Source organism: Schistocerca cancellata, chromosome 1, assembly GCF_023864275.1.
Source record: "Schistocerca cancellata isolate TAMUIC-IGC-003103 chromosome 1, iqSchCanc2.1, whole genome shotgun sequence".
NCBI classification, from domain to species: Eukaryota; Metazoa; Arthropoda; class Insecta; order Orthoptera; family Acrididae; genus Schistocerca; species Schistocerca cancellata.
The window spans coordinates 1,097,650,101-1,097,664,000 of record NC_064626.1 but is presented as its reverse complement, the minus strand read 5'-3'; the positions used below and the strand labels follow the sequence as shown (position 1 = coordinate 1,097,664,000).

Genomic DNA, 13,900 nt, shown 5'->3' with positions numbered 1-13,900 from the left:
TATTTCTAGGAGTGCTTTGTTATAGAGGAAAGTATGGTTTAAAGTGGGTATTTTAGTTTTGTTTCTTGCAATTAGGGGTCGGTGTTTATCACAGAAGAGTGTAATAGTGAAAACAATACTTGAGGTCTAGTACATCTCGTTATTGAAGGGTACATAGTTATCAAGAGTTTTCAGAGGAGGGACTTTTCAGTCTTTGGAGCTAGGTTGTCACCAAATTGTGTGGTTCATAGACAGTTGCAAAGGATCTGTGGTTAGGCTGTACCATGTTGGTTTCACTTTCACCATTAGGTTATTACAACACGTATACATCTTTGGCACATGTCTTAAACATTATTGGACTTGATTCCAGAACGAGATTTTCACTCTGCAGCGGAGTGTGTGCTGATATGAAACTTCCTGGCAGATTAAAAGCCAGATAAGCCATGCTGCAGAGTGAAAATCTCATTCTGGAAACATCCCCCAGGCTGTGGCTAAACCATGTCTCCGCAATATACTTTCTTTCAGGAGTGCTAGTTCTGCAAGGTTCGCAGAAGAGCTTCTGTAAAGTTTGGAAGGTAGGAGACGAGATACTGGCAGAAGTAAAGCTGTGAGACCGGGCATGAGTCGTGCTTCGGTAGCTCAGATGGTAGAGCACCTGCCCGCGAAAGGCAAAGGTCCCGAGTTTGAGTCTCGGTCGGGCACACAGTTTTAATCTGTCAGGAAGTTTCATTATTGGACTTCTTCGTTTGATCATATCTGCTATTTGGGACCTTTCGTTAAATTTATACCATGATACATTGTGTTATTTTAATGATTTAGTTAGAAAGGAGCGAAAGTTGCCCATTTTAGATGTCCACTGTTTTTACATATGATGAAGCCATGCGTTTTGTGACCTTATTCAGGTTTATTCTGTGTTTACATTTTATACATTAATACAGGAAAAAAATGGGGGTATTGACATGTGTGCTCTATTGGTACTTCATAGATTATTACCTTAAGGTTACTTCAACTAATACATTAGAGTACCACAATTTTTTGTGCTCATTGTTTCATAGTTGTTTAATTTTCATATACTGGCATTGTGCTATTGTTTGTTTGTTGTTTGGTTGGTTGGTTGATTCGTGGGAGAGGACCAACCAATGAGATCGGTCACTGTGTTGTTATTCTTTGGTAAACGTGGCCTGAGGATGGCGGTAATGTGCTGCCGAAACTTCTTGTGTGATAGAATGAAGACATTTCAAGTTACAGCTGTGGTGGTACTTTTTCCCATACGTAACATTATTTTAAATCAAGGAGACTTACTGTTTTATATAATGTATTCATTTCTACATATATTGCAGGGTGAAATCTTTTTTTTACAAGTTGACAAGTAAACTTTGTATGATGGTGAACATTTGTAGCTACTATCTCTAACTTACAGTTATCTGACAAACACATGGGTTGGATAAAAAGTGGTGACGACACCGCTACAATTCATACCAGACTTTATTGACAGATATCCACTATATTACATGCCCTCAATATAATCGCTCAACATCTGTATCACCTTCTCCAACACATATGGAAAGCGTTTTACACTTTCAGCATGTCCATATCTATCAATGTCTCACAAAGACTGCCTGTCCTATGCCATGGATGATGTCTTCTCTTGTGTTGTAGCACGTGCAACAAGGAGGTTCCTTCATTTTGACGAACAGCTCATAGTCGTAAGGAGTCATTTTGGGTGAATATGGTGGATGTTCCAGTATCTCTCACTCCCATGTACACAGGCACAGGGTTTGCCATGTGGCATCATGTATTGCTATGAGGGATGATGGGATGCAGTGCCAGAAGGTGCAGTCACTTTCCTCTTAGTATGAGATGTGGGGCACATCTCAACAAATTTCAGCAGTAGGCTTCCCAAATATAATGTTATGGTGCTTGAACTGGCCTCCATTACTATCAGACAGTATACACTGCAACTGACTGAAAAACAGCCATCACACTCACTGCACTACTTCAAATGATCTGCTGCTATCAGCTACAGACAGCATGCATGTCATTTGACAAACATCCTTCATGTTACGGCAGTGTTGCCGCCACTTTTCATCCAACCCTTGTATATTTAATATACAAATATTTTCTCACCTATGGGATCCACGTGTGTTATATGATCAACAAAATCCCTTTTCCCCAAATATACAGTAATCTGAAAGACAAGAAAACATAACATTAGAACAATGTACACTGCAGCAACAAAATGAAATACCTATTACTAATAAATTAAAAATATAAAGCCTAAAAATGGTGCAAACCACGACATTTACAATGACTGCTTATAACTTTGGTTAAGCCTACTGTGACTATAAAAAATATTGAGGACGCAGTATCACTTTCACTTACAATATGGTTGCCATTTGTTTTCATTTAATGGCCAGAGAGATATATATGAGAACATTACTGCAGAAGTTGTCTTAAGAAACTTTTGATTGTAATTACTACCATGTTGATACTGGTATAATGTGGGTATAGACATAGTGGTGTACCAGAGCTAAGTGACAACCAACTATTAACTATTAATAAATCTGATATGAAAGCAAGGGCACATCAAAATGATTAAACCAATTGTATGGGAAAACAGAAGCTGAAACTAACACTGTTACAAATTACTTAAAGTATTAGCAGCCAATTTTTTCTTTAAATCCTTATATCATTTTAAAAATCAGCTTTATTAGATGAGCAACTTTCCCAATGATTTTCTCAACTGTAATAATCTTATTCTGACTAGTACATCATCTTTAACCACTCACTTTTTTGTCATACTTGTACATCAGTAATGGCAGTTTATTTCCTGTTCCCTCCAGTGAGCAATAAATAATATTTTTCTAAAATATACATTTGTCTAGTTTTAAAACTACTAACCTTGTCAAATCATTATCAAAGGATGTCAACAAACACGTTAAAAATTACAGTGAATAAGCCATGGTAATCATTTCAGTCCCATTACTTCGTTATTTTTAATTGTATTGACATAATGCTATTTGTACACTGTTCCTAGACATCAATTTGTCATTTAGATTTCTTCCTTCAACAAAGAATTTTCGTTGACAAATATCTATCTATCTATCTATCTATCTATCTATCTATCTATCTGTCTGTTTGTTTATTTATTTATTGAAGTCAGAAACAATGCAAAACATGGAAATTGTCATTAAAACCAAATGAAAGAAATGTTTATCAAGGTACACTACTGATGACCAAAATTTTGCAACTTCAATTGCTCTCGGAGCTGCAAGCAAACCTTCTGCGCAAGCCGCAGCACATATTTGACATTCCAGTAGGTGTTCCATAGTGTGCGTTTCTATGCAGTAACAGTTTGCAGTATCCACAGGTAAGTGCCATTTCTGTAGAGTACTCTGAATCTTCCAATGCCAGAGCAAGTGAGTGAGCTCCACATGATCGATTTCTACTCATGCCCAGGTTGGAGGGTTTCCAAAGGGAGAAGTCAGGTAGACTTACCCTCAAGTCAAAGGAATTACAATCATTTACTCACTACAGCTGCTGCTGTTTGCAGAACTGAAGTAGTGTTGAGGAAACTACTTATGAACCTCAAGCGTTGCTGGAATGTGTCCATGTAACTGACGATTCTCCTGATGATCCTGATTTGCTATCTCCGCACTAGCAGCTACTTTATGATGAACATATGGTGGCACTATGCCTGCTAGCTGGTTCCAAACAACTTGTCAGAAGCCTTCATATTTCATTCAGTGCCTTGTCAACTATGTTTATGTGCATACATTTGTACCAGATCGGTGCACGCACGCACGCACACACACTGTAGCACTGTAAGATATCGCTTGTGACTTTTTTCTCAGGGTTAGTGATTGAGAGCCCATTGTGCTACAACGAGTGATCTCTTGAAGGATATAATTTCTCACTTCCACCTTCATTCTTGTATTCTCACAGTGCTACTTGTATGTCACATATCGACCCAGAGTGCTCCCACTTATATTCGTTGATCAGTTGGTTGGATGTGAAGGGACTAAACAGCAAAGTCAACAGTCCTTTGATTCAGGGGTGGTTAATAAAGAATTTGTGATGTCCACAAAGCACATTTTCTGATGATGGAAGTAGGTAGGAGAGGTAATACCATGACATGGAAGGCACTGATGCCAGAGCTGGAAAAGAATTTTCAGAAAAGTGTATGGACTGGATCAGTATGTAAGACCGAGCAGACAAGGAGTCTCTTGGGGCTCATCCAAGCACCAGCCCCCCCCCCCCCCCCCCACACACACACACACACACACACACACACCAGTCTGATGAAGGGCAAAGACAATTACAGAGCAAAAAACATTTTCTTGTTCACAGATTCAGAAGACAAAGTTAGAAGTCTAAAAATGTAATGAAAATCAGCTGGACCATCAATGATAAAAACAAGAGGGGAGAAATAGGTAAGATAGTAGCTGGGCACCCCAATGCTCTGCAAGGGAAGGGAGTTTTCCCACCCACAGCCAGCCTTCCCGTCCTTGCTCCAGTGTAGTCAAGGTGTTAATGAGCACCAACTATTTAACAGGGTGCTACCTCTAAAATATAAAATAGGGTGCGGCAGAAACAGAGAAACTGTAACAAAAACCAATTAAAACACATAAGACAGGGATGAAAGGGTGAGCTAGTCAAGGAGGTAGGGTCACAAGTATCCCAGACCTCGCATGCAATGGGACATGCTCCAACCCCAATCATGCTGCCCCTGCCACAAAGGTAGTTTAAAACCTTGTATCTAAAATAAAAACTACTTTAGGGCTACAATGGAGAACTAGTTCAACTGGCGAAGAATCATGTCAATATTAGGAGCAAAGAGTTCGGGAGGCCACATTTACCATTGAGGGCCAGAAGAAGGGGTCATTCCACCAGGACATGAGCTACTGTCTAAGTCATCTCTACAATGTGAGGGTAGCTTGTTATGCTAAATAAAACTATGGGTTAATCCAGTATGAACAACACAGAGGTGACATAGGAAGGTGGATTTCCTTGCAGGAGGAACGGAAAGGAGAGTGGCAGACTGTGTAGTCTCCTTGATGGTGAAGAGCTTATTAGAGGGGGCAGTAGCCAACCATATGTCACCTATCTCCTAGTGAGCAAGGGACTTCTTTTGCACCTGAAAATCTAACGGCGACCTGCAAAGCAAACAGGGGAGGGGGGTGTGCGGGGAACAGCGAATAATTGCTCCTTAAGCCAAACAATTTGCCAGTTCATTCTCTCAGATATCCATACAAACTGGGGCACAGAGGAGGACAACTGAGCAGTCAGTATAACTAAGTTCAGTGAGAAGGTCATGGATAACAGAGACTACAGGGTGATGATAACATCGGTCAATGGCCTGAAGTCTGCTCACTGTGTTGCTACACATTGAAACACGGTCAAGGGAGGTCTGTTTAATAAAGTGTAGGGCTCTGCTAACGGCTATCACCTCCACTGTATAGACACTATAATGTCTTGGCAACAAATGTCTTACCTGACCAGGTCTCACCTTATCCATAGTTTCAGAGCTATCAGTGTAGAAGTGGTAGCACCCTGATCCTGAATCACTGACTGTAACAGGCGTTGAAAGGCCATCGAGGGCAATAGACCTTAGGACCTAGAAAATCAGTCCTAATTTGTTGTTTGGGCACCAATCAAAGAGTCATGCATGAGAAAACATGTGGAATACACCGCAGGGAGGAGAGGTGGACATCCTGTAAGATGGCTGCAAGATGCGTTCCAACTGCTAATCTCACCCAAAGGCAGGTATCAGAAGGTCACTGCTCCTCATATGGAAAAAGAATGGGATATGGTGGATGATCAGGGATTGTCGAATGGCAAGTGCATAGCTGACTCAAGCTGGTACTACCGGAACTGGAAAGGTAAGATCCTTGCTTTGGCAATGAGACTGTCTAATGAAGGACTTGCTCCAACAATTTTAAAGCCAAAGGTGCCACCAAGCAATAGAACTTGAACTATGGTCCAGTCAGGAGAACACCAGGACTCTGTAAATATGGAGAAGAGTAGCACGATCTGAACCCGAAGAGGTGTGAACTAGAAAGCAAATAGCAGTAAGCTGCTGCATGCAACTAGTCTTTGGCTGACCCATATTGGGTACCCAAGACAGCTTTTTATCAAAAAGAAGGCCCAAAAACCGGGACTGTGCATCAATTTCCAAGTGCTGCATACCAAGTAGAGTTATGGTTCAGAATGGACTGTGGTACAATGAAGAATGCATGACCTGTGTTTTTGCAAGAGAATTGGAAACCATGTGAAAGGGGCTGCGCACAGGGCAGTCAGATGGGCCTTGGAGTTGGCGTTCAGCTGAAGCTACTGAATGTGAGCTGCACCATATGCAGAAGTCATCACCATACAGTTCAGAGATGACCAGCGACCTTAATTCTGTCGTCACGCCATTGATGGTGATGAGGAAGTGTGTGACACTCAGGACAGAGCCCTGTGAGATGCCATTCTCTTGGCTCCATACAGATGAGAGTGAATTACCAACTTGAACCCAGAACAACCATTGGGATAAAAACTGACGAATAAAAACTACTCTATATGCAAATCATCTGTAGCTACTGAAGGGAATCGTCATCATGAATAAAAATCGTCAGGGAGCATCAAAATCCCCAGTCATGGCAGGAATGTTAAATGTAACGGTACCAAGTGGTGTCTCATACGTTACATAGCTAAAAAAAAGACTGGAATGAGGTGTCAGCATTTGGAGAAAGCCTGTCAGATTGCTGTTTCCAACTACCGACTGTGGAGCGTACCTCCTGGAAATCATAATGATAGGGGGACAAAATGTTCCGGTACTCGGGAAGTGAACTTTATCTGTGGACAACAAAGCAGTTTGTAGAGCATGTTGGTGATGCTAACTGGATAGTAGCTGTTGAGAGACACTGGGTTTTTGCCTGAGTTCACAACTGGTACAGTGACACTGTATCACCATTGCGAAAGGAAGACACCTTCAAGCCAAATAAGTATGACGATCTTAAGTAGGTGTAGCCTTTGAGAAGCATTCCGCTGTTGAATCATCTGATTACGAATGGAATCAGGGCCTGGGGACGTATCACGAGACTAGGCAAGAGTCTGAAGCAGTTCCCTATCAGTGAAAGGTACGTTATGCAATTCAGCTGGGAGTGAAATATATGGGGACCTTCAACTTGTTGTTTCTACAATAGAAAAGTAACCAGTTAAGAGGAGGAGGCCGATGCTCTCTCGAAGTGGGTCACAAGTTATTCAGCAAGAACTGAAGCATCAGTGCAAAGACTGTCCTCCGGGCCAATTTTTGATCATTGGCAGCCCAGAGGACTACAGAACTTGGCCCACGCCTGGACATAAGTTCCCAGGGAGAATACGCAGCATTCCCAGTATTCCTACTTAGTGAATTTAATTAGATAGTGAGCCTTAACATAAAGTCACTTAGAAGTGATATGGTTTATCTGCGAAGAATGCACTTAAAATTTTGCAGGGCTCCCCAAAAATCCTGAACAACTATTGCAATATTTTGAGTTTACCATGGCACCAGCCAGCAGTGGAGGGAGCATGTAAAAGGAGAGTAACAGTTCCAGTAGCGTGCATGATCGCATCAGAGACATCTGTCATAACCTCACTGATGCAACCTGACAGAGGGGGAGTGATGGTAACAATAGAGTAATACAACTGCCAAGTGGCTCTTTGGAAGCACCCAATGTGGTAGCTGGAAGGACTACCACCATTGAGGAAACACAGATCATGGTCAGCACAAAGTCAGTCAACTAGAAGGCCACGACCAGAAAAAGTGGTACTTCCTAACAGGGGTGCTGCACACTGAAAACCCAAAAGAGGCAAGTGATGGAGGGGGAGGGGGCAGTTGTTGGATTAATGTGGTCAACTCTAGGTAAGTAAGTGGCTTCCCTGTATGTATATAAACACTGCAAATGGTGATTACTGAAGTCATTTGCATTCACACTGCTATTGCTCCTAATGTGATACAAAGGGGAATCCTCTAACTGACCACAGCTGTGCAGACCATGGTGGCCCTGACAGAATGCACAATAACCATGGAGGATTGCGGAATGATCATTACAGAAGTGCATTCCTAGTAGAGCAATGCTAACTGCAGAAAAGGGGGAAATAAGGTGTCACAGTCCCAGCAGGTGGCAGAAATGTCCATTACGGTTGCACTGACTGATATTGTTAGTTGTTTCAAGGTTAGATGTGAAAGGCTAGGAGGAGCGTTCTTGCCCCAGGATCTCTGCATAGCACTGATGGTGATCAATATAAATATTGGTTCAGAATATGATGGCGTGGGGGATCTGATGTTTCAGGGGTGACCAGAGTAGAGTCGTCCTCTTCAGCCTCCTTCGCCTTTTGTGGCTGGGTTTCCTGCAAGGGTCTAACCTCAATTAGTACAGGGGGACGGGAGGGGAGGGGGGGTTGGTGAATGGTGGGCAACCCTGGGACCCACAGGTCGCAGTTCCTTCAGCCATTGGCTGGTGTTGGGCTCTTTATCTGTGGCTTTCCACGGAAAAGCGTCCCAAGAGGGGGCCCTGTAACTAGTAGATGCCAGTGGAGGAAGCCACTCCCCCAGATGGGTGTGGGAAGTGGCTACCAAAGATGGTGCCACAATGGAAGCGTAGTATGAAAGAAATTGAAGTATTGGGATTGATGTCTGTGACTATCACATACCTGGACATCATATCAACAGGATGTATGTCTTTAATTTTTTTTTTCTTATGCATCAGTATGACAGTCAGTCAACAGATTTATGTTACTGTATTTTCCTTTCTTACTTGAAGACAGGGCAAACTGGTGACAGAGGAGGATAGTGTTGCAACTGACATACAAAGGTGGTTGTTTACAGTGACTAACTTCGTGGAGTGATCATCTGCATTTACTACATTTTGGGTCCACCTGTGCAGTGGGATGAAGTATGATCACAGCACAAGCACTGAAAGCAACTACTGAGTGGTGGGATCTAGGGTTTCAAATCACACCTGTAAATCATGAGAAAATTTTTCCACATGGACATCCCCTTCAAAACCTACGATGAAGACCTATGTGTCTATCTAGCATAATTGGAACCTTTTTGGACGTGTCAAGGAAATATATACCTTGCCAATCAAGATTAGCCCTTAGACCCTCTTCCGCCTAGAGCATAAGGTCTCAACAGAAGTTGATTCCTTGGACCATATTCAGAATCTTGTGTGGGCCATGGTCACTGGTATGTCACCAAGATTTCGTATGTCTGAAGAGCTGTAGATTGTGCAAAAGTACAGACTTTAATCAAAAGCTATCCACTGTGCATTTTTCCTCATGTTCCCTACTAGACCTCTGGCTTGTCCCTCTTACCCATGGGTAGGAAAACCAGTAGGGTTGTAACTTGCGAGTGCAGGCTTTCTCGGCGAATTTCATATATGAAGTCTTCACGGGTTGTCAGCTGAGTAGCATCGTCATCTCGTAGCAACATTTCGATGGAATGCATCTCCATCATCTTCAGGCGAAGATGATGGAGACGCATTCCATCGAAACCTTACTACGAGATGACGATACTATTCGGCTGATAACCCGTGAAGACTTCATATAGGGTTGTAATTGTCTGTCGAACTGAAGTTTTTATTCCTGTCTGAAAAGACAGCCAGATCAGAACAGCCATTGCTCTGCTGTAATTTAATACGTTTCATGTACAAAAGTCAGCTCTGATGCAAACTACTCCAAACAAGGGCTCTTCCCATGGGCGCCACCCAGCTACAGCAAAGGCCATCTAGCACAACGACTGTTGCAAGGAATCCTGATGCCCAAGGAAAATAAGCACCTGCACCTTGAAAAGTGTGGGGAGCTAGTAGCTCAGGCATCAGCAGTGTGATCCCTGTCTTGTTAGGAGGCTGCACTGAAAGGCCACAGAATGACCGCACGATACTGGATTGGCTACCACCCTTGCTTTGAAGCGGAAGTAAGAACCAATGCAGGTACTATATGCAGATGATCAATACTGCATGCAGTAGGCATCAATTAAGATTTTTCCCCCAATTCAGTCCACATTACAGAAAAATGCGGAACATGAAGGTCAAATCCAGAAGGGGACCACAAATTATTTCAGCCAAAAGGTTGTGAACGAAAGAAAATCCAAAGAAAGGAAGGCAGAACCTATTGAATAGGGAGGCTTACATCAAAAGCTGCCAACATGAGAAAGAGAGCAAGAAGAGGGAGGATAGAGATTGCAGCACAGGATAGGAAGTAGGTGCTGCAACAGCTTGGGGCCTGTGATAGTCACCACGTACCCACACACGTCGTAAGCTCTATGAGAGGTCCAGATATTTAGAGTGATGATGATGATATTGTTTGGTTTGTGGGGCGCTCAACTGCGTGGTTATCAGCGCCCGTACAATTTCCCAACCTTCGCTCAGCCCAATTTCGCCACTTTCCTGGATGATGATGAAATGATGAGGACAACACAAACACCCAGTCATCTCGAGGCAGGTGAAAATCCCTGACCCCGCCGGGAATCGAACCCGGGACCCCGTGCTCGGGAAGCGAGAACGCTACCGCGAGACCACGAGCGGCGGACATGAGATATTTAGAGTGCGGTGTGTTTACTAACTGTATCCCTTATCTGGTTGGTTGGTTTGTGGGATTGAATGGACCAGATTACTAGGGCCATCGGTCCCTTTTTCCATGAACTTTAAACCCCCACAAGGAATAAAAACAAACAATGGAGATGACAAGAGACGACCCAGGACAAGAAAGACACAGAGAGAGACCAGACAAAAGGAATTAAAATCACACAGAGTGTGACAGTGGTTGGCCGACCATAGAAACAAAAAATGAAAAGCCAACCACCACGGAACGCACTAAATTCCCAGTCTAAAATAATAGGCCAAAGGCCAGACTCAACACTAAAAAAAGGGACAAACACTTAGATCAAGAGATAAAAACCTCTTGCACGAATAAAACTCAAAACTAAATCATACATCATAACATCATCCGATAAAAGTGCAGGAAGCGTATCAGGCAGCACAAATGTCTGCCTGAGCAGAGTTAAAAGTAGGCAGTCCAACAAGATATGGACCACCGTCGAAGCTGACCTGCAGCCACATAAAGGTGAGTCCTTGCGGCACAATAAATAGCTGTGTGTTATCCAGGTGTGGCCAATGCATAGGCGGCAGAGGACAACAGAGTCCTTGCGAGAGACCCACGCACAAGTAGCCTCCTTGATGGCTCGAAGTTTGTTGGGTGAAGGAAGGGTGCGCCATTCTTCACCCCAGGTGTGAAGTACCTTCTGCCGCAAGACTGAGCTGAGGTCACTCTCCAACAGGCCAATCTCCAAGGCTGGTGCACCGACAGCCTATTTGGCCAGCGTGTCAACACGTTCCTTTCCTGGGATGCCAACATGACCTGGGGTCCACACAAAGACCACAGAGCGGCCACAACGGGCAACAGTATGGAGGGACTTCTGGATAGCCATCACCAGACGAGAGCGAGGGAAACACTGGCCGACAGCTCATAAACCGCTCAGGGAATCACTACAGATAAAGGACTCACCTGAGCAGGAGCGGATATACTCTAGGGCGCGAGAGATGGCGACCAGCTTGGCAATGAAAACACTGCAACCAGCCGGCAATGAGTTGTTCATAATGATCCCCTAGAGTAAGAGCATAACCGACACGACCAGCAACCATCGAACCATCAGTATAGACAATGTCAGAGACTTGAAACGCGCCAATAATTAAAAGAAAGCGGCTGTGGAGGGCCTCAGGAGGGACCGAGTCCTTTGGGCCCTGTGCCAAATAGAGCCGAAGGCATGGGCGGGGCACACACCACGGGGGTATACGCACAGGGGCCCGCAAAAGAGGTGGAAGACAGAAAACCTCAAGCCCAGATAGAAGAGCTCTATTGTGAACCGCAATCGTACACCCTGACCGCGGTCGCCATTCCGGAAGATGGACAACCGACTGAGGGAACAGGATACGATAACTGGGATGTCTGGGCAAGCTACAAACGTGTGTAGCATAAGCGGCCAGTAATTGTTGGCACCAGAACCGCAATGGTGGGACACCTGTCTCCATAAGTATGCTGTTGACAGGGCTTGTCCGGAAAGCTCCAGTGGCGAGTTGGATCCCACTGTGTCGGATGGGGTCCAGCAACCGCAATGCGGAAAGGGATGCCAAAGCGTAAGCTAGGCTCCCATAATCTAGACGGGACTGAATTAATGCCTGGTACAGCCGTAGAAGGGTAGACTGACTGGCACCCCAGCTGGTGTGACTCAAGGAACGAAGAGTGTTAAGATGCCGCCAGCACATTTGTTTAAGCTGCCGGATGAGGCACCCAAGTCAACCAAGTATCGAAAACCAATCCCAAAAATCGATGTGTCTCCACCACAGCAAGAGGTTTACCGTTAAGATAAAGTCGGCACAAATGCATAACACAGGTCCTGGCAGCCGAAAACTGGAAGCCATGCGCTACAGCTCAAGACTGCGCCTTTCGGATAGCGCCATTTAGCAGCTGCAATGCCTGTGGAGCTATAGTATACACAGAAGTCGTCAGCATACAAGGAAGATGAGGCAGACGGTCCCACCACCATAGCAAGCCCATTAATTGCAATCAAAAAGAGGCAGTCTCTTAAGACTGATCATTGCAGTACCCCTTTCTCCTGAACTCTGGAGGAACTATCGGAGGTCGCAACTTGCGCACGGAAGGAACGAAGTGACAGAAAATTTTGTATGAAAATCGGGAGCGGATCACAAAGACCCCAACCATGAAGCGTAGAGAGGAAGTGATATCACCATGTCATATCATATGCCTTCCGCATGTCAAAAAAAGACGGCGACCAGATGCTGACGGCGGGCAAAGGCTGTACGGATGGCAGACTCCATGCACACCAGATCATCAGTGGCAGAGCAGCCCTTACGGAACCAACCCTGAGACGGAGCCAGAAGGCCCCGAGGCTCAAGTAGCCAACTCAACCTCTGGCTCACCATGAGTGCAAGCAACTTGCAGAGAACGTTGGTGAGGCTAATGGGGTGGTAGCTGTCCACCTCCAGTGGGTTCTTGGCAGGTTTCAACATGGGGATTACGAAGCTTTCCTGTCGTTGTGACGGAAACTCACCCTTAACCCAGATACGGTTGAAAAGGTCTAGGAGGCACCGCTGGCAGTCCACAGAGAGGTGTTGGAGCATCTGACAGTGGAGGCGATCTGGCCCGGGAGCTGTATCAGGGCAAGTGGCTAGGGCACTTTGGAATTCCCACTCACTGAATGGAGTATTGTAAGATTCAAGGTGGCGCCTGTGAAATGAAAGGCTCCGATGTTCCAACTGCTCTTTCAGGGAGCGGAAGGCCAGTAGGTAATTCGCAAAAGTGGAACTCTGAGCAAAATGCACCGCTAAGCGGTTTGCAATTGTGTAGGAGTCAGCACAGACTGCTCCATACAGTGAAAGCGCAGGTACGCTGACGAGGTTCTGACAGCCACAGAGTCGCCTAATCTTGGCCAAAACCTGCGATGGAGAGGTACAGAGGCCAATGGTGGAGACATACCTTTCCCAGTACTCCTGCTTGCGTTGGCAAATGAGGCGGCGGGCTCGGGCACAGAGCCGTTTAAAGGTGATGAGATGTACCAATGAGGGATGCTGTTTGCAGCGCTGGAGTGCCTGCCTGTGATCTTTAATAGCCTCAGCAATCTCAGGCGACCACCAAGGCACAGTCCTCCGCCAAGGGAACCCAGAAGAACAGGGAATGGCAGATTCTGAGGCAGTAACGGTGCCAGTGGTGACCGAGTGAACCACCGCATCAATGGTGTCATTGGAAAGAGGCTCAATAGTGGCAGTGGAAGTGAGAAGAGTGACGCTGTGGCAGTGACAGAAAGATCGGAAAGTGGTCAGTACCGCACAAGTCGTCATGCACACTCCATTAGACAGATGGTAATAGGCTAGGGCTGCAG

At 44.9% G+C, this 13,900-nt stretch overlaps 1 protein-coding gene across 1 annotated transcript in view; it reads right to left on the bottom strand.

The window, feature by feature from the left end:
- Positions 1–13,900, bottom strand: part of LOC126091850 (beta-arrestin-1) — a 468,408-nt gene that overhangs the window by 62,523 nt on the left and 391,985 nt on the right. The window contains exon 4 of the mRNA XM_049907116.1: positions 2,107–2,167. Coding sequence (XP_049763073.1) covers positions 2,107–2,167 — 61 coding nt within the window. The remainder of the gene's footprint in view (positions 1–2,106; positions 2,168–13,900) is intronic.